A 22,331-nucleotide genomic window follows, 5' to 3' on the forward strand; every position below is an offset into this window, starting at 1 on the left:
AGCCTTCATCACCATTGTCCCCCTGGCCAGGTTTCACATGAGGCTTCTACAATGGCTACTGCTCACCCAATGGTATCCCTTTCAGCATCCTCTTCCAGCCATGATTCGAGTAACCCAGGGGTGCAAACAGGATTTAAATTGGTGAATGATACACAATCTGTCACAATAGTCTCGCCCCTTCTCCCCCGAGCAACCCAAGGCCACAGTGACCACAGATGCCTCCCTGATGGGGTGGGGGCTATGTCAGGGACAGACAGTCCAAGGCACTTGGTCCGAACTGAAGGCCCATCTGCATATAAATGTTCTAGAGCTTAGGGTGGTGCTTCTGGCGTTGCAAGCATTCCACCCCCTGCTGCCATCTGGGACGATTGTGATTCAGTCAGACAACATGGTGGTGGGTCTGGTATATCAACAAGCAAGGTGGAACAAAATCTTACCCCCTTTGTCGAGAGGCCATGAGGATATGGCAATGGGCGATGGCTACCAACAGTTTTATTCAGCAACACACATTCCCGGGAGTTCCAACGTGATAGCAGACAGACTCAGCAGGTGCATTCTTCAACCTCACGAGTGGTCCCTGAACCCCTTGATAGCGGCGGAGATCTTCCGCCGCTTGGGCCGTCCTTGCTGCGACCTCTCTGCATCCCCGACCAACTACAAATGCAGCAACTACTTCGCCCTGATTCCCCCTCCAGGACAGTCACCCAGGGATGCTCTAGTCCACGATTGGCCCTCAGGTCTTCTGTATGCATTCCCACCCTTTCCCCTCATTCCCCAGTTTCTGAAGAAAGCCCGTTGGTTGAAGAGCAAGGTGATCCTCATAGCACCATATTGGCCTCTACAGATTTGGTTCCCCTTCCTTTGGCCTCACCTACTAGGTCGACCATGGATTCTCCATCCAACCCTGGAGTTGATCTCACATCCACAGAACCTGATTCATCCCAACTTGACCAGCCTGAAGCTCACAGCTTGGCTACTCCAATTCCCTTGATTGCCAGGCAGAATTATCTTTCTTTACCAGTACGTGACATTCTCATTGCATCTCATAAGTCTTCTACTAGAATTACTTATCTGAGCAAGTGGAAAAGATTTACCTGTTGGCTGAAAGATAAACAAATAGATCCCTTCTCAGCACCAGTGTCGATAATACTAGACTACCTGGACGACCTTTTCCAATCTGGTCTATCGGCCTCTACCATTAGAGTTCATTTGGCTGCAATTTCTAATTTCCATGAGGGTGTCCAAGATTTCTCTTGTGTCCCACAAATTGTGCAAGACCTTCATAAAAGGTGTGAGTCATCTGAAGCCACCTTTTAGAGAACCTATTCAACCATGGGATTTATCATTAGTTCTACAAGCTCTGACAATGCCACCCTTCGAACCAGCTTTTTCTTGCGACCTCAAGCATTTGTCATGGAAAACCTTGTTTTTGGTCACCATTACTTCTGCCAGACGTATTTCTGAGCTTCAAGCTTTATGTATCAAGAGTCCATACTTGATATTTCATAGAGATAGTGTCTCTCAGAACTAATCCATCATTTCTGCCAAAAGTGATCTCTGAAATGTCCATTAATCAAACCATTGAATTGCCAGTTTTCTTTCCCAATCATTCAAACAGAGGAGAGTATTGCCTACATACCCTAGATATCCACAGGCAAATCTGTTTTTACTTAAACAGGACTAGGTCCCTTTGTAAATCTGACCAGTTATTTTTGGCCTTTTCTGGACCTAGATTAGGATCTGCTGTTGCTAAGGTCAGATTAGCTAGATGGTTGAAGGACTGTGTGACCTTCATTTATACACAACGTAATATCTCGTTGCTTACTACCATGAAAGCTCATTCAACAAGGTTGGTGGCAACTTCTGCTGCCTTCCATACCATAGCTTCTTTACATGACATCTGTGCAGCTGCAACTTGGGCTACGCCTCATACCTTCATCAATCATTATAAATTGGATTTGGCCTCCAGGGGAAGAGCATCTTTCAGTTCTATGGTGCTCAGGAATGTCCTTCCATGAGAGCCTTCCAGGAATAGAGGTAGCTGGGGACTCTGTCCCATGCGCAAGGAATGAACGAGGATTAACAATATCAGATGAAGTTATGTCTTACCGTAACGTTTCATCTGTATTGTTGATCCTCTTTCAGTCATTACGACCCTCCCTCCTTCTCCCTCCTGTGGCTTCTAGTGGATCTCACCATCCGATTCTCTTAGGTTATTTGACCAGAGGTAGCCTCTACTTTCTTTTCACTTACAAACTCAATCTGAGGTAACAGGGAGAGGGGGGGGGGGTTATGGGTAAGAGTTTAGCTCGAGAGTTTGAAGCTGACGCGAGCTTGGAAAATGGCTGGCTCTGTTCCGAGGTCGGAACCGATATCCATGCGTAATGACTGAATGAGGATCAACAATACAGATGGAACGTTATGGTAAGACAACTTCTTTTTGTGTTCCTTCAAACACTTTCCTGTACAAATATGTTACATAATAAGGTTTAAGAGAGAAATACTATTTACTGTGGCATTCTTTTCTTTGAGCTTCTTGTGGAGTGAAATTCTTAGTTGAGACTGTCAGTATGAATACACTGTCTTGGAAGTATATGTAGGGATAACTGAGAGGTCTAAAGATAATTCAGTATGTGTTAGGCAGCTTCAGAATAAAATCATCCTCGGAAACTTTAGCATGTTAAGCAGTCAAAACCTGGAAAAAAAATCCAAGTCAGACTGCTTGGAACCTTCTAACAGACTCTATCAATTCTCCCACCATATGCTTAAGGTATTAGGACCCCTTGGCACATAACTGCCCAAGGTTATAGACCCATTCCCACAATCCATAAAACCCTGTTCCCACCTGCCTGTCAGTTTCACCACCCCCTCCCCAGAAAAAGATTTTCACAAACACTGTTGTTTGTCTTTCGGCTTTTTCCCGGTAAGGGGTCGCCACAGTGAAACTCCGGTCCGCTAATGATTGACAGATTTCTACGAAATGTCGAGGTGCCAGCTCGATGCCCAACCTTCAACGAAGGCATGCCCATTTACGCACGCATGTCTTTTGAACGCTACCCAATCGCGGGGAGGACATGCAGACTCCACACAGAAGGCACTCCCAAGCCAAGCCAAGAATTGAACGAGAGAACCTCTTGCTGTGAGGTAACAATGCTACCGCTGTACCACCACGGAATACACAAACACTGAACAGTGAAAATGGCCCCAGACTACTACTAGCTTTTGCTGACATTTTTACTGGCAAATACTATTTAATGAAATAATTCCTTTATTTTCTTTTTTTGCTGGGGAAAGAAAAAAATATATTTTTCTTTAGACTTGTTGGGTATAGGCTCTGCAGTTTAATTTATGGTTCCCAGTAAATGTAAATGCTCTTGCAATAAGCAGATCATCCTGCTGACAAACGCAGTAAATAATTAATTTGCTTAAGTGTTAGGCATGTCTTATCCTGCCTGATGTGCTGGAAGTTTAATGACACAACCAAGAATCAGCACAGAAAAGATGTATAAAATAATTTGATGCCACAGAAACTGATCCATTTTAGGTCAGCAACCCTGGGGTTCTTGTGGTGTTAGTGTCAGCTTCCACTCCAAAGTCAGTTGAAGAAACTTTTGCTTCTCTAACTAGAAAGCAGAAACTAAGCAGCCTTGATGCTTACAAGTCCTTTTAAAGTTGGAAATATTAAAAAAAGAAAAAAAAACCTCTTCGCATTGAGTCATTGTTCTCATTTTGCAGAAAACAATGGAAAATTGTACAGAGAGCAAAAATCAAGCCTCTAGCTACCATGGTATAGAGTCTGTTCCAACTGTTTATTCTCTTAAAAGTATTGAACCTGTCTGTAGTGCTGCCTTCACATCCTCAACTGAGTCCCCATCTTTACTGCAAACTGATTTTCTTTTTTTTTTAAACTAGAGGCCAAGATAAACTGTAAATTGTACCTTATTATTTCAGTAAAATAAATAAAAATTGGCAACACAAATGCTGAATAAACTTTATTCATTAAATAAAATAGTAAGCTGTTAAACACTACATATTTCTTTCTGAGCTAAAACATTAAAACGCTGCTGTGACACTATATGATGTACTTTAACACCCTATATACAGCATTCATAAATTAAATTAGTTTCAGGTGTGTTTTAATAAAAGAAGTTTCAGCCACCCCTCATTCAGTAACGCACGTTTAACTGAAAAGGAATAATTTACTCTTATTTCAGTAGATTAAAAATACTTTATTTTGTCTCATAAAACATTAGTTGATTATTAAAAATGCAATATCTTTAACCGTTAGAAATACCTTCTAAAACTTCAAACTTGAAATTACTCTTCTGTGAAACATCATCATCTCCATGCCTTGTCAAACCATTATATATATCTCTCCTTTCTCCTAACTAATATGCAAGCTTTTCTTCATCTCACTGGAATAAAGTACATTGTAGTCACAACTAGATTCATACTAAACTTCTCCTTATGCAGCCTGCATAAAATGGCCAATTCTTTTTTCATAGAGTAAATAAATTTCCTTTCGCTTTCATTTATTACTTCCTCACATATGATTTCTGTACAACCCTTGGGCTTGGCAAGCAGCTTTCATGTTTTACTTTTAACTTGGTCTTTCCACCGTAGACCCATTGAAGTTCAATTTATAAGCTTCTGTTTTCCATTAGTAAGCTTCCCTAATTGAGTGGTGTTTTTTTTTTTTTAATGATGAATGCAGAGAGTTGTTAGTGTCCGTATGAAAAATTATAACATTTTTGTTCCTTTACCAGGGATTTTGCACTAACAGATGCCAACAAAAGTTTGGTTCAACAAGGGTTTGTATGCATTGGCCCACATCAGCAGTGCCCTTGCTTGACTTTTTTGCTTACTGCTGCCCCTCATTGTCTCCTTGATGGCTGATTTATCACTGAGATCCTACCTTCAAAAGAAGTGACCATTATCTGGGATGTGTACCTTTTTCTAGTCTCACTTCCCCAAGTCCATGGTCAAAGCTGGATCACTGTTATCATACTTAGTACTGGATCTGTCTCACTAAGTGAGCCAATGATTACTTGTGGATCAGCTTGGCTCAGAAGCACCTGCGATGAATTCTCAGGAATATATGATGACAACAGTTAAGTTGGTTTGCTGACCTTTCAGCCTTGAATGTTCATCTAAAAGAACAAAGGACTAGTCCACAGATGAGCATGCTTGGCATTTGTCTGAATTATGCTGTCCCCACATGCATTACATATACATTTTAACTGTCAATGTCATTCTGTAATATTACATTCTTCCGTGTAAATGATTACAAAATAAAGCTAATCAAATATATCTACTAATACAAGATAAATTGTTTTCTTCTTTTCATGTATAGAGGACATAACTTTACCTTATTTTGTTTCTGATAGTGTGGAAAAACAGTTTTGTCTAACTTCCTGTCAGATGCTACAGAAACCATTGGTGGTGAATACAGTCCAACTCAAGGAGTAAGGTAATCTGAAAAAAAAAAAAAAGAATATTGTTTTATACCATAGTATATGTACATTAAAGTTGCTGCATATTTTCTTTATTTCTGCTTCTTCAGAGTTTGTTTTGCTTGTAAACTTTTGTATGCAATAACTTGTTAATCTTGCAAATATGTAGTGTACTTTCCCATGATTCAAGATGTGTTGTGTAGATGTACTTGCCTCTACGTATGTTTAGCTAGAAAGAGAATAACATTAAACTAGCCATTTAAAAATATTCCTGGGGATTCAGTAAACTTCTTGTAGGCTTTGCACGAAGCCCGCATGGAGTTTACATTTTTGCATGGTGAGCAGCAGTGCTAATTACATATCCATGCCATGTACTATGCTTAAATGTAAACAAGTGTGGTTTCATAGCTAGCAGCAGAGTTGCCAGCCAGGAAACAGTGTAAAGTATCACAGATAGCAGCAGACGGGTAGACCTGTTTACCTACGAGCAAACTAGGTCTGTGGGATTGCGCAGTGTGCCACAGTGATTACCAGGGTTAGTATAATACAAATGTATATGGTCCAAACGTATTACAGGACAATGTATGCAGTACATAGTATTGTGGAGTCTCATTTTAGTCATTCTGTAGAAAAGTTGCGTAAATGATTTGTAATGGTACATGGACTGCCATGTAAAAATAAACAGGGAAAGTGTGTGTATTGAATAGGAACACAGATGAATTATAGGAATGAACACAGGGAAAGAGGCCAGATGAAACATCTTAATGTATAGCAGATGAGGATATGTAAATTAAAACAGTTGTAGCAGGAACACTAATCACATGTTGACATGATACAGTATGGACTGCACAGTGGAAATGTATATTATGTGACCATCGCACAACGTGATGTAACAATGGAGAAGGATGCATTTGTGATATAAGCATCATGACATGAATAGTGGAGAGGACATATATTGGGGATGTTGTATGCAGTATGGGTTAGGTCCATATTTTGAAGCTGTGCGGAATGAGAATGAGTTGTCTGAATATGACTAATGTCAGCACAGGTCTCCACCAAGTAGGATGGATAGTTACAGGCTCATGGACAACAGTAAACAAAAGCACGCACAATATTGGAGAATATCAGACTAATACCACCAGTTATCCCCCGTCTATGTCATAACATATGTGATTGAGTGATCATAGATAGCTCCTCACAAGCACACTTGCACAAACATTATGAGATGTCAGCAATCGATGAGGGTAGGCAAGCACACTATCCTGACAATGTAACATTTGCTAGAGATGTTAGGAGGGACACTGCTATGCCTTCATGTGATATTATGATCGATCCAGGCAAGCTGACAGGTGTGCATGGCATGTATATGGCACAATCCACACTGTCACAAATGGAACTCATATCATCAATGTTGTCAAACCGCTATGTATGTACTTACTGGAACAGGTTCATAGGTAGGTACTAGGCTATTGGCCGAAGGGCATAAGTAAGCCTAGCCAACAAAGTTCCCTGGCTTACGCCAACCCAAGAAAGTTAATTTCCTGTGCCCCTGTCGAGCAGAGCCACAGAAGTGGTCCTCAGGGTGTATTTCCTATTTCCCGTCCACTCATCAAGATTTTTCATGAAGTGTGTGAATGAGGAACTTTGCTTTACATAGATGGGTAGCTTGTTCCAGAGTATGGGAAGTCTCTGGGACAGGAATCTAGCCCTCCAGCAAGTCCTGTTTATTGTGGTGACAAGATTTAGGTCCCTAGAGCATGTAGCTCAGAGGGATTTGGATGTCTTTAGGTGTAGCATGTTCAACAGCTCTGGGTTTGACATAGCTTTATATGTTAGGCAGAGATCACCTCGGAGTAGGCGATATGCTACAGAGTTAAGCTAGGGTTTTTGAGACGATCAGTGTAGAACATCTGTTTGAGGCCAATAATTCTCTTTGTGAGGTACTTCTGTGACCTTTCCAGCTGCTGCAGATGTCTTGTGAGGTACATTCCAAAAGGGGAATTGTACTCTAACAGGTCTGAGTGTCACGTAGAGGGGAACAATGACCTCTTTTTTTCCTGGATGAGAGCCCTTTTGTGATGAGCTGTGCCATGTAGAAGGATTTCCTGACTACTGTGACAATGTGATTATCAAAGGAGAGACTACTGTCCACCTGGGTCCCAAGGTCTCTTATCACACATTCGGTGTTAAGAAGACTGCCTTCTGTGTGGTAGTTAATGGGTACAGAGTTTTTACCAAAGGAGATGATGATGTACTTTTTGGCATTGTGCTTGAGGCCATGGCTCTGACACCAGGCATTTGTCTCAGTGAGGCCCTTCTGTAGGATGTCCACATCATTTGGGGACTCGACTATAGTTCCTAGTTTGCAGTCCTCTGCAAACGTTGTTAGCCAGAGGCCTTCTGTGTTAGCCTGTACTTCAGAGAAGTAGATACCAAACAGGAGCGGTCCCAGGACTGAACCCTGTGGTACTCCACTTGTCACTGGTTTGAAGTCAGATTTGGAGTCTGCAACTTTTACAGTGTGGGTTCTGCCAGTGAGCCAGTTGGCAACCGATCTTGTGACATAGGGATTTATACCTAGTTTAGTGAGTTTAGCTATAATTTCAGAATGGAGGATGGTGTCGAAAGCCTTGAGGAGGTCAAGATAGGCTGTGTGAACCACCTTACCCTCGTCTAAGGCTTTGGTGACTGCCTCAAAGAAGTCGACCAGGTTCAGGAGGCAAGATCTGCCTTTCACAAACTCGAACTGGGTGGGGTCCAGAGTTTGGAGGTTACCAATGTCTTTCTTTATGAATTCCATGATGATACGTTCCGTGGCCTTGCAGATCAGGCTTGTCAGGCTAATAGGGCGATTGTTCCTAGGATCAGTGGAGATTCCCCCTTTGTGGAGTGGGATAACTGTTGCTGTGCACCATTCAGTGGGCACAAAGCCTGACATGAGGCTATGATTGAACATGGTGCTTAGGTGGGGAGCCAGTTCGTTCAGAAGTTTGTGTAAAATGCAGCCTGGGATGTTGTCTGGTCCCGTGGATGCTGTGTTTTTGGCTTTAGAGAGTGCTGCTTTTACCTGTGAGGTTGTGATTACAGGGATTCTGAATTCTCCCTGTATAGATATGGGCCTTTAGGGGGTGAGAAGGGGTAAAGTTAGCACTGAACCTATCTGCCAGGATGTTGGCAATATCAGTTGGTTCTGTAATTTTTGTGCCATTGTGCTGTAACTCAAAGCAGATCTGGGTGTTGCCATTGAGATTCTTGACATAGCTATAGAATGCTTTGCGGTTGTTCTTAGTCAGTGGCAATCTTGTTTTCATAGCTAGCTAGCTTTGGAGGATCTTATAAGGGATCTCAGCTTCTTGCTGAGGCTGACCAAGGGAGCTCCTCCACTCATGGGATTTTACTCTCTTTTGCAACAATTTCTTCCTTCTGTTGTAGAGTTTATGGCAGGGGACCACCAGATTGGTTTCCTTTTTTTGGAGGATAGCGTCTTGGTTCTGTTTGGGATAGCACGATCCATGCACTTGTGTAAGTGCTTATAGAGTGCATTTGCGTAGGATTCAGCAGTCGTAACTGTATTGTCCATCTGCATGGGTGTCATGAAGTTCACCACTTCTGTCTTAAGCATGAAGTTGGCTTTGGAGAATTTTTTTACCGTGGTTTCCTTAATGGGGGGTGGGGGCAGGATGTGGATATCTAGGGTGATTAGCTTATGGTCGGATCTGACCAATGAGGAGTTGACTTCAGGTGTGGAACATCAGTCACTCTCATGTTGGTAATGACTAGGTCTAGGATATTGGTGCCCCTGGTGGGGGTGTGGATAAGTTGATCCAGGGCATTGGAATTTATGAATTCCAGAAAGCGCTGAGTGAAGGAGTTGGTACATGGTATCGCACACAAATCTGTTATATCACCTTGATGGGTGTTCCGCACCATAAGAAAGTAATAGAATAAGAATACCTAGGTATGGCCAGTAAGATGTGTGGGAACTCGCTGTGGCAAGGGTGGTACATTTGCATTATGCATTCCTGGAAGATGTCTAGGGAGTTGCATGAAGAAGGGTGCATTGTACTCTATTATTGGTGTGATGAAGGCTGTGAACTATGGAAGGATTATGGCCCTTTATGTGTATGGTCCTGCAAATACTCAGAAGTTGTTACATACAAGGGAGTAGTCACCACTGTGGGCACATGCTGGTGAACATTCCACATACCATCTACCTCAGTACATGGGTCACTTACCACTTGGTCTGCTCATGGTGGTGTGATATCTGCATTATCATTGGGTTGTGCATTTGTTTTCATAATGTAAGAAATACCCCCATGTTTTTGGTTCAGCTCATGTGTCTTCATGGTTGTGGCAGCAATCTTTGGTGTATGTCAATATTGTCTGTAATATACTAACAGCACAGCAGAAGTATGACTTGGAGAGTGTCAGACAGCAGCCTATAGGTGATGATGCCAGCAATGTCTGGTGAGGAGATGATGATAATAGCGGTGTCCTACATGCTGGTGTAAAATGCTCTCTCATGTCAAGCAAGTGCACGTACGTGTGTGTGTATGTAATATATACATATATAATATACACACACACACACACACACACACACACACACCAGTTGACTGCTGTGAGAACAGAACACATACCTATCTAAGTACATAGACTACAGAATTCAGTACTTTACACAGGCTCCATGGCACAAGTCTGACTTTTACAAGCCTGCAATGCAATTTATACTGGATGACATCTGAGTGCAGATGTTGGAAGGCCTGTCTGAAATGAATAGCTAGCCATGTGCAACTGTCAAGATCTTAAAGTTCTACATGTTACCACATTGAAGAGTGTGCAGTGTGTAGTATATGCTATTGTTTTTCCATTTTGCAGGTATACTTTGAGAGAGCTTTACAAACTATATGCAAACAGCTGTTCATATTACTACAACTATTAGAAAATCTGTGCATGGTATATAAGAAAGCATTTATTTATTTCTGTAGTGTAGTTGATATATTTGTGAAGAAGTACTGAGAGACCAAGCTTGCAGTGCATGGGGGGAGGTAACAGATGTCTGCAGTGTAAGTGTTTACTTAAAACGTGCCTTCCCTTTGTGTTTTTACATGTGCTTCCATGTGATGAAGACTACATCTACAGTAAACATAAGTAATTTATGCTATTGTGCACTTTCCACAGTGCACAGCTGAGCAGCTGGGTTGTGTGATTGATGGCAAAGTGTTTGGGCACACGAGATGCACATTTTATACTGCTTTGCCTGTTCACAAAATAGTTAAGCGGTAAGCAAACGTGAACCTCTTTGATAAGATTCTGAGAGTTCTGAGTACTGAGTGAATGTAACGCACCTGCTGCTTAGCCGACTCTGTGGCAGCTGGTGTAAATGCATTGACAGATTTATTTTGGAGCCCAGATGATATCATGTTTGAAGCCACATGTATCTAGTAGTTTTAAATATATATTTATAATGCAATGAAATACTTCTTTATGTACGTTCACTGTGTTTTACTTTAGCACAGCATGTTTAAGTGGCATTACATGAAGGCAGCCACGCCAAGGAAGAGCCGTTCACCATTGCTTGGCATTGGTGCGCAAAGCCAAAATCCATGCAAACATAGAGGCCAAAAAGTGAAGGTCTCTGTTGCTTTATTTTTTACTTGTGTATTGTGTGTGATTCTATATTTTACCAGTTTAAAGGTATTAAAATGAGTAGGTACGAATGTCATGAAATGGGGGCCAAGCAGGGGGAAGAACAAAGGGAAAAGCAATACAGGAATGTGCAGGAGGAAGTTAGGAAAGAACCGTAGTTATCCACTTCTTCAACAGTGTAAAATGAAAATGTATACAAAACATTAGCTGAATTTGGACGGTCATCTTAACAAAGAGGGGTGATGACAATGCAATCATGTTGTATAGCCAACTGGACCAAGTCAAGTGTGTAAAAGTATCTACGAGCACTGCACCTATGAGGAAAAATACAGGCACAGTTAGAAGAACAAGAAAAATAAATGATCAGCAAGCAAGGCACCTCCAGTTGGGTCAGTACAATTTATTTCATCATGTAGCTGACTGACTGACTGACATAGTTTACTAGTGAGTATAGCACTTTTTATACAATCTTGAAAGATGCAGCCCTGCCTTTTTAGACATACACTGTGTCCTAATCTGGTCATGGATGCAACTATTTTCAAAAAGTGCTGTTACAACAGACTATTTTAAAAGTTGCTACTATAACAGGTTTTTCTTTTTTGGTGACAAGTACAGACTTAAGCTTTTCTTGCTTCAGCTTGCTCTGTCATCATATAGTCTTGCTTCTTAGTTGTCTAACATTTCTAATGAGAAAGACTCTTCATTATTGTCACAGCTGCAGTTCATATTTACGTTATTATTACTGTTGAATAATTCAGAATTAATGAAAGTTTGCAACTTGCAAAGTAATACAAAAGCTTAATAGAAACTTCATGTAAAAATCTGCAGCATGTATGTGTAAGGCACATCTGCTCCCAATAGACAACGTATGAAATAGAATAATATACATGTTCCTATTCTTTGATGTTTGTAGCATATATGTACATTTTACAGAGCATGTATTTTACATTCTGTTTATTCTTAACACATATAGTTTAGAAATGTTTGATAGAAATAGAAAAATACTGATTAATGCATGTTTTATACAACTTCTAATAGAAGAGCCGTTCACTGCTGTTACAGTATATCAGTGACCCTTGTTTCAGGCTGCTGTGACCTTTTCAGGTTGTTTCTATCCTAATAATAGGCTGAGCTGACAATTACATTCTCCTGCTTGTAAATTCATAGGTTGACCCATCATTAGTTTATTTGGAGTTAACCCACGTCCTTGAGGAGAATTTTGCATTTTAATCAAAATGTTGGGTAAATATTTTACCCAGTGATTCCCATACTCAGAAATTATTTTCCTTAATCCTTCCTTCAGAGTCCTGTTAGCTCTTCAGACTTTTCTAGAACTCTGGGGATTGTAAGGAGTATGAAACCTTTGCTTGATTTCCCCAGGTTTTACACATCGTTTTGTCACTTTTCCAGTAAAGTTAGTCCCTTGATCACTATGCATTTCTCTGTGTACTGCCATTGTTGGAATGATCCTTTCACTTATTATTCTAACTTTACATCTTCCTTTTTTGTTGGATGAGCTTCCCACCCATTCAGCATATTCTTCTATCAAAGTTAGTAAGAAATGAAACCCTCTTGGTGCTGCTGGAAGAAGTCCTACAACATATATTTGTATGCTTTCCCAGGGTCCCATTGCTTGTGGGAGTCTATTGTTTTCGCTTGTTTTGTTTTCCCACATTGTGCATGGCACATGTGACACATTTATCTATATCACTTTGGATGTCTGTCGTCATTGTCATTCCTTCCCATTTAAACCTAGAACTAACAATTTGTTGTAGTCTTTCCTTTCCTGGATGACCTAGGAAATTATGATAATAAGTTAACATTTTTCCTTTTTCAGGCTCAATTATTTGTACTCTATTTGAAGGACCTTTTATTGAATTCTCCTGGTACCAACCAAGGTGCTGGAAATCTAACCCATTTCCATTTATTTCTTTGTACTATTTCATATTATTCTGTTTTCTCTTGCCTGATAATGATTGGCTGTCCTCTCAAAATTTTTACTAAGTTTCCTAACTGCTGATTATCTTTGTTTATGCATTTAAGGTCGTATGAGCACCTTGTTAAAATTCAGGACCCCATAACAGCTTAATTTCATCTGTTCCTATTACTGTTAATAATCCACATACAGTAGGTGTTATGATGATCCCATCACACTGGATTTGGGTGATTTTTACCTACCTCATTTTCCACTCTATGTTCATACTGTGTACACTGATCGTTACAAAAATCAGCTGTATGATGTAAAGGTAAAGGACTTAGAAATAAGTCCATTTGTATTTGGCACTTATTCAAAATATTTTGTACCATTTCCCTTATTTTTTTTTCCATGTCATTTACTTCCCATGCCCGATATTGAGAAATATTTTCTATTGAATAAATTTGTTTTTAGTCAAGGGCCCCTTATGCTAGCTGATCTACTATTTTATTAGCCTGACTGTGCACCTCATTTTTGGTGTGAGCTTTGACCTTATTTGTACTCACTGTAGAAAGATTGTCATTTTTTATTAAATTCCAGATTTTTAACACAGCCTGATGACTGACTGGCTTACCATCACCTGTAATCAAACCTCTCCTTGCCCAAATGGGAAGAGATGATGATAAGACTCTGAATACATATTTTACTGTCTGTATAAATGTTTACAGGTCTGTGCAATAACAAGGCTTGTTTAACTGCTTCTAGTTCAGCCCTTTATGCTGAACATCCCCCTGCGAGACTACTTGTATTCTTTGGTCTCTGCATTGTATGTTACCCATTCTGTCATAAACACCCTCTTTCATAGCTCCAGAATCTGGATCCATCAATGTACAATTCTGGTGTTCCTTCAGTAGAGGTGTTCCTCCTCATTTTCCAAGTCAGGACATTCATGAGATTCCCCTTGGTAATAACAGTTTTGGTAAAAACTTGGTTCGAGGGATTTCTACTCTGATTCCTCCTTTCTGACTTGCAAAATTTGCAGTGATTCTATCAAGTTATGCATTATTTTTACCCTTTGGGTTTCCTTCTAACATGTATTTCACCGGAGAATATTTGGTCTGTAGCACAATTGGAGAGCCCTGAATCATATGGTAAGTTACTTCAGTACACCATTCTGCTATGATGGCTTACTTTTCACATTCTCGCATTCCTTTCTCAACTGGACTTATAGCTCGGGAATAATAACCCAAAACCTAATATTGAGATCCTCTTTTGCAACACTATGGCCATCATAGTTAGACCATTGTGTCCAAATTGTATGATGAACTCTCTCTCTTTCTGGGACACGCAAAGCAGGTGCAGAAATTAGTTCTTCCTTGACCTTAGAGAAAGCTGCTAGTGACTCATCATTCCAGTTGAGAGGTTCATCTCATTTTTCCTGTATTTTCTGGTATCCATTCCCTTGAGAATCCAAAGATTCCTAGGGCGTGCCTTAACCTGGTGACAGTAACTGGAATTGGTAACTGTCTGATCAGTTGCTTTTTGTCTTCACTAATGCTTCTTTGTTCTGCTGATACCGTGACACCCAAGAAGGTAACAGAATCTTTCATAAACTGACTCTTTTTAGGGTTCAGTTTTAATCCTGCTTGTCTTATTGCTTGTAATATTAGTGCATTTAAGTGCTGCTTTTCAGTTTCTGTTCCTACAACTGTCATCCACGTATTGAATAATAGAAGGTCTACATTTTAGTGGTTTTAGTATTTCCTGCATTACATGATGAAAAACTGTTGGGGCATTATGAATGCCGTGAGGCATTCTTGTCCAAGTATATTGTTGACCTTCCACAGTAAAAGCAAATTTCCATTGTGAATCTTTATCCAGAGTAATACTCCAGAAACCATTACTCACATCTAATATGGAGAAAGTTTTCATTTGTTCCTGAATCTGAGTAATAAGATCAGGCATGCTTCCTGCTATTGGCAAAGAATGAGGTATCACCTTATTAAGTTCTCTGTAATCGGCAGTAAGACAGTAACTTCCGTCTGGCTTTTGTACAGGCCAATTTGGACTATTAGCTGGTGAATTAACTTTTCTCACTACCCCTTGAGCTTCTAAAGCTTTCACGGTATTTAGTATTGCCTGTAATGCCTCGTTCTTTACTGGATATTGTTTATAGGTTTCTTGGGACTGCCTCTTTAAGATTAAAGTCAGGGACTTGTCCACAATCATTCTTATGTTTGAAAAAATATCCTGATAGCAGCAGATTAGCTGAGCCAACTCTTGCTTTGGAGTTTTTAATAATTCAACGAAATCATACTTTCCTGGATCTTTGACACTGTATTTGCATAATGCTTCAGAGATGACTAATACTTCAATTAATTGTCCCTTAATCAATTCTCTGTTACACAAATCTATAATGTAATCTCTTTGTTTCAAGATGTCATTACCAATGATATTTTGTAGATGAGGACCTGATATCCATGCATGCTGGAACGTGTCTTCCCCTATCTTTGTTTCTACAGGGAGACTTGAGCTTGAGAGATTTTTCCTCCTAATCCTTGCAATTTTATAGTTCTTGTTCCTGGGAATGTTCTTGTAGTAATGCTAAATGTGGCTCCTGTATTTATTAAGCACATATCTAAGTGGTCTCTTACCCAAATCTGAGCATGTGGCCTTGATGTTCTTTTTCTTTAATTTCATTATGTAAAACTTGTAGTTCATCTGCTGCCTTTTTTATCTGTCTAATTTTTTACACTTTCCTGTAAGTGGGGAAAAAAAATTGACATCTTTTATAGTCCTGTGTTCTAATGTACACAAAAAACTGTTGTAAGAGGGATGGAATGAATGTTTTAAAATCTTTTATTTTGATTTGGTTTTCCCTAATGTATAAATTCATAAATCAAAGAAGGCAGTTTATGAATAGGACTTCTCTTTTTTCCCTCAACTTTTGTTGCTTCTGACTGAATAATATCTAATAAAAATTGTGCATCCCCTGTCTGTGAATTATCACCTGCACTATCTGCTTGGCTTGTAACTTCTTCAAGTCTGGGAAAATTAGGAGATAAAATTAACCTTGCCTTAGCCTTATCTGGGGTATTCTTTTTAGAATCTGATTATTTTAGAGAATGAAACAAAACTGTCAGATTTTTTCTGAGACATTTCCTCAGTAACACTTTCAGATTTCTCGAGCCTTTTTTTTTCTTGAAATGGTTTAACAAATCTTAAATATCTATTTCTAGGTCTGGTTGCAAGCACTTTTCCTTTGGTATAGTGTCTTAGTTCAAGTCTCTGATACGGTTTCTTTTAAAATTCAGTGTTTCAACAGGTCTAGTTTCTGGTTGCAGTAACAACTTGTAATGCCTTGCCAGCCACATTTAAAAATCTTATTCCTGTGCAAATTCCTTTAACTGCATGCCTCATAAATTACATATTACACGGTTGATTATAGGAGAACAAAGCCTTAGTGCATTCTACATTAATAAACAAAAGAAAAAGGTAATTCCTCACCCTGTTGCGGCAGTGCGAAAGTCCCTTCTTGGGAATTCGCTGGCCAGCCTTTACTCCCTCCTCCCTTTCCTGCCGATGGCTCTCGTGGAGAAAAACTGATCCAGATTCAGGATTCATTTGTGTTTCCCTTCACCCGCTGACCTCTGTCAGTCAACCTTTCCCTTTTACTTCACCTTTTCAGCTTCTGTACTTTCTGCTTTGTTTCCTCCCCGGTTTCGGCACCAAAAACTGTAAAAGTATCTACGAGTACTGCACCTATGAGGAAAAATACAGGCAGGCAGAAGAACAAGAAAAATAAATGATCAGCAAGCAAGGCACCTCCAGTTGAGTCAGTACAATTTATTTCATCATGTAGCTAGCTGACTGACAAAGTTTGCTAGTGAGTATAGCAATTTTTATAAAATCTTGAAAGATGCAGTCCTGCCTCTTTAGACATGCATTGTGTCCTAATCTGGTCATGGATACAACTATTTTCAAAAATGCTGTTACAACAGACTATTTTAAAAGTTGCTACTGTAATAGGTTTTCCTTTTTGGTGACAAGTACAGACTTAAGTTTTTCTTGCTTCAGCTTGCTCTGTCATCATATAGTCTTACTTCTTAGTTGTCTAACATTTCTAATGAGAAAGACTATTCGTTATTGTCACAGCTGCAGTTCATATTTACATTATTACTACTGTTGAATAATTCAGAATTAATGAAATTTTGCAATTTACAAAGTAATACAAAAGCTTAATAGAAACTTCATATAAAAATCCGCAGCATGTATGTGTAAAGCACATCTGCTCCTGTCATTCATTCTATAGACAACATATGAAATAGAATAATATACATTTTCTTATTCTTTGATGTTTGTAGCAAATATGTACATTTTACAGAGCAAATATGTGCATTTTACAGAGCATGTATTTTACATTCTGTTTATTATTTACACATATAGTTTAGGAATGTTTTGATAGAAATAGAAAAATACTGATTAATACATGTTTTATACAACTTCTAATAGAAGAGCCATTCACTGCTGTTACAATATATCAGTGTGTGACCCTTGTTTCAGGCTACTGTGACCTTTTCAGGCTATTTCTATCTTAATAGCAGGCTGAGCTAACGATTCTAAAAACCACTGCAAAGTCTTATAGCTGGTTTACATCTGTTATCTGACATCTGATTATTAGAGGAATTATTTTCAACATAAATATTTGCTTACATTAATAATTATATTATTATTGATAAAGAGAGGAATTATTTATAAGCACCGTCTTATCTTGGCTGATGCCCTTTAGCCAGGCATTGTATTTCCATGCAACTTTGCATTATTTTATGTCACTGGCATTCACATAAATGATTGTTCACACATGATGCTCGGGGAAAGATTTTGTAATGCTAGTGTCTCAAGATTTCTATAACAAAGTCCATCAAGAAGACGTGCAAAGTGGAGAGCTGTGTTTGTGATAATATTTGTTGTGGGACAGGTGCCCATTTTTCTTTCTTTTTTGTTAAGCTCAGTAAGAGAAGAATGTTAGGAAAGAGACATGGATATTTCTGGGTGAGGTAAGTAGGATAGGTGAAGAAGCAGATATAAACAAACAGGACAGGCAAGACAAAGAGACGGTGAGGAACACAAAAGGTTGGGGGAAACCGTGATTGGGGTTAGGGAGGGGACAACAGAAGCCCATGTCTGTCAAACATGGGGATAGGGAGAATCTAGTCCTCACCCACAGGACTGTCATCATCGTCTCTTTACTCCACTGGCTGTTGGAGTGCTTGACTTATCCTCCTACAGACCACAAGGGAGAGCAGCCTCTCCACACAGTGTAGGTGATCACCAATTATGGTGTGCACGACTATACTCACCAACCCTGGCGTCTCCTGGTGGGTGATAAAATCCCCACCCTTGCCAGTACTCCTAGCGGGTACCACAGCAACAGCTGCTAGGGCAGTGCTACCTGAGGGCGCAGATAGCGCTGGGACAGCAGAGGCAATACTGCCATTTTGGGTCCCAGATGTGCTGGATGTTGGTGCTGGAGCTGGTGGAGAGGGGGCAGGCTGAGCCACTGGGGTTGGCCTACTTCCCTGTGCTGTAAAGCATGTTGCGATTTGTCAGAGATGGATGACATGGATATATTTTGATGACACACAGAAAAAGCGCTAAGGGTTGGGGTGAGAGAAAAAAAAAAGGTAAAATTAGTACCATCACATGTGACATACAATACATTATCACAATAATAACAGTATTTTATCTGAACTTTTGCATTTAAGTATACTTAACTACAAACTATAGTTAAGGATTGCTGAAAGTAATCCTCGCTATGTGCAGGTATTGCACATATGCGTTGTCCAGTTATACAGATTTAAGTTAACAGCAGGGCATTTATGCCACTTGTGCACAAATTGTGTATAATACTTTTAAAGGATTGTACTTTTATGCTTACTTGTGGTATTTGAACCCACAACTTCTGACTACAGTCTTAAACTTGACTCCTACAGTTGGTTTGTGCTACAGACTGAAGCATGCATACTTGCTTTTATAGTTAGGATATGCATGTTTACTTTGTTCTAACTGTATAGAAAATAAAATTTTAACTTAAAAGCTGCCAATAATATATTTCTTGTGCTGCATGCATATACTTGTTGAGTCTCTCTAGATGCTCATCATTGGCTTCTCTATTAGCACTTATATCAGCATTGGCTGTAGAATAAACAGAATAGAGCAAGAGAAGTGCATTATGCATTCCAGTCTTACCTGTATATAGCTTTCTATCTACTATAAATTCTCTACTTAAACAACTTTGGGATGTTGCTAGTTCTGAACTCGTCCATCCACTGAGTGTATCCCTCTTGTGCCTTTTTAGGTCATTAAAGTAATGCCTGCACTGTTCTCCGGTGTGTAGCATGCCAGTTGCATTGGAGACTGCCTTGGCCAGAGTATTCCAAGCCTCAGACTTGTACTAGGAGCCAGTATAGTCCTCCTGCAAAAGCCTTCAGCTGTAGTGCTTTACAAGGAGTCCAGTAAAGAGTCTGGACTCCTCATCACCCCACCTCTTCACCCTACATTTGGCACCATTCCTTCTACCACCAGACATGTCCAAGCAGAGAGAGAATAGCAATAGCTAAAAATGATTTCCCAGCAAATTCTGTTATCGAGTTTACTGGTAGTACGCAAACACGAACAATGCCAACAATGTTTGCGTGACTTTAAGCAGAGAGCAACAGTGCCAAGCAGAGAGGAAAGCAGTTTTTTAAATTGGAAGGTTAATATGACAGTTGTCAGTAGTTTGAGGGTTGTTTACTGCTGAAACTGTTAGGTTATTTCACTTTTCAGACATGCACTGGGGGCTTACTTTTCATGACCTGACACATTTTTCCTGTGGCATTATACAGTGATAAAACTGATTTTTGCAATGTGGGCTTCAAACCTATGCATAACAGACAAAACATTTTCTTCCATAGCAGAGATTTTACATCTTTGCCATAGAAAGGCTTCTCAGACATAGTTATGAATTATATATAAATACACATGACAGATTGAGGGGTTAACCATGTATGTGCATGGCCTTACAAGGTACTTGTTTATACATTCATGTTGTAGGAGTCTTATTGAGGTCTAAAAGCCATCCAAGGCTAGATAGCACAATTATAATTACAGAAACATGGTAGTCTGTATAACCTTGGTTATACATATAGTTCGTATGAGGTCCACTACTATACATACGTATTGTTATTTATAATTATGTTTAACAATTTTGTGTGACATTATTAAAAGTGAAATGGAGCAACAGTAAAAATATTTGGAATTTCCTGTATTAGAACCCAGGACCATCTGTGTTGCAACCCTACACTTACACCTGCTGCAACAGGAATAGTTAAGTAACATTTGTATATTTCCCTACTCATTGTTGACATCTCTGATTTAGCTGCATCACAATGCCACTTAGTGTGTTTGTACTGTGCCCAGTAGAATTGATAGAATGCATCTGTTTTGAAATTGTTGACTGCGTCCTCTCTACAAGTGTTCTGCACCTACAAATGTTGGGGAAGGCTGCTAACCACCACGCAACACCTCTTAGTGGGTTTGTGCGAGAGAAAGCAAGGAATGCAACAATGTATGCTTTTTGAAATTAAGAATGTCTGCATCCTGTCTACAGGTGTTCTGTCTGCTTCATGATTGGGTCATTACTCCACATTTGCACAATGGTAAAGGTCATGCAAACCAGACAAGCAAAGCTAAACTTTCTTTTAGCCTTGAGTAGTGTGTATTAGGTTTCATCCTTAAAAGACAAAGGTGGGACTTGAACCTTGAACCGCAGGTAGTATATACTGTGTGGATCAATGTGTTTAGCAGATGTGTTACACACAAACGTGATTCACAGGTTAGTTAATGTATTGGTTATCATGTATTGGTTATCAAAAAAGTACTTTGTGACATTTCTGTTTATCCATTTGCCATGTTTGCACTAATCTGCACCATGCAAACACTGGCATTAAAAAAAGAAATGTATAAAATAAACACTACAACAGTAGTGTCCAGCCCGCGGGCCGCATGCGGCCCTCAGACCTCTTCCATGCGGCCCGCGACCCCTTAAATTAAAATTTTACTTTTTTTCCATTTTTTTTTTTTTTATGGTTGCGTCCTTTCCCTGGTGTGCGCATGTGCCAAAGCAAACTCCGGTTAGTTTTTGCGCCGATAGATGTATTTGCGGGAAAGGAAGAGGTGACTTGCGTCCTTTAGCTGGTGTGCGCATGCACGAAAAGCACCCTTCCGTTAGTTTTCGCGCTGATAGTTGTCTTCCCTCAGCTCTTCTTTGCCACGAATGCGACAGCATCGCGCCGAAGAAAAGAGAGAGGGATTTGTAATTTTTACACACAGACTACTACACCAGGTAAGCTAAGTATGTAGTAAGCACAATATTGAATTATAGATGTCACTACAGCTCCCTTAATGGATACGCTAATAATGAGAGCAGGTATTCTAATCTAAAGAGTAGTGTCTGTCTGAGTCCAGCAGGAATGGCGTTATATTGCTTGGTGTTGAAGCTGGTAGTACGCTTGTCATGGAGGCCATGCTGTGTTTGATATCAGGTTTCTATAGCTTTGTGTGGCAAGTGAGTTATTTAGCACATATACATGTGCTTTTCATGTCGAATACGCCTGTGGCTGACGCAGTATATTAAAAAAAGATTGAGGTTAACTGATTGGATTTCCCTACAATGAATGACTATTCTTGGAATGGAAATGTATGTATTTTTAAATGGGAGAATCTGGTTTTTAGTATTAGAAAAGAAGACTGGAGCACTACAGACTGTTAGGTACCACATGCATGTTGTTGGGCACTATGAATCTTTTTTGTTATCTGATATATGCTGATTGATGGCAGTGGACTGTGAGAGAGTGTTTGACATTAAATGAGTTAGGGACACTGACAGGACTTCACTATTTAAATTTTTAAAATGTTTTATGTAGATTAGGTGTTTCTTAGCTTTAGCAGTTATGGTCTGTCCCATTAAAGATCGGCATGACTCGAACATTGCTAACAGAGGCAACAGTTGCATTAGTAGCTGCTGTGTACTAGAGAGGAACAAGAATGACCTGAAATGGGAGATGTCTGATTCTTAAGCAAGCAGAAGTTTAAAATGTACTGCTGGTCTTGTGACTGAAACTCATCACTGTCACTTATGGCAGGTGCATTGGGTGTTTCACTTTAAATATTTTTGTACTTCATACCTAATTCTTCTAGCTGCAGCACTTTTATTTGCTGAATTATATTACTTCATCATTGTAGAATCAGAAGTATTAAAGTGCTAAAATGTA

The 22,331-nt window shown here is 39.7% G+C and overlaps 1 protein-coding gene across 2 annotated transcripts in view; it reads left to right on the top strand.

Moving 5' to 3' along the window:
- Window positions 1–22,331, top strand: part of IFT22 (intraflagellar transport 22) — a 279,140-nt gene that overhangs the window by 84,681 nt on the left and 172,128 nt on the right. For both annotated transcript variants that reach the window (XM_044054036.1, XM_044054037.1), the window contains exon 2: window positions 5,388–5,470. In XM_044054036.1, coding sequence (XP_043909971.1) covers window positions 5,388–5,470 — 83 coding nt within the window. The remainder of the gene's footprint in view (window positions 1–5,387; window positions 5,471–22,331) is intronic.

Source organism: Protopterus annectens, chromosome 13.part0 (assembly GCF_019279795.1).
Source record: "Protopterus annectens isolate FY-2018-M chromosome 13.part0, PAN1.0, whole genome shotgun sequence".
NCBI classification, from domain to species: domain Eukaryota; kingdom Metazoa; phylum Chordata; order Ceratodontiformes; family Protopteridae; genus Protopterus; species Protopterus annectens.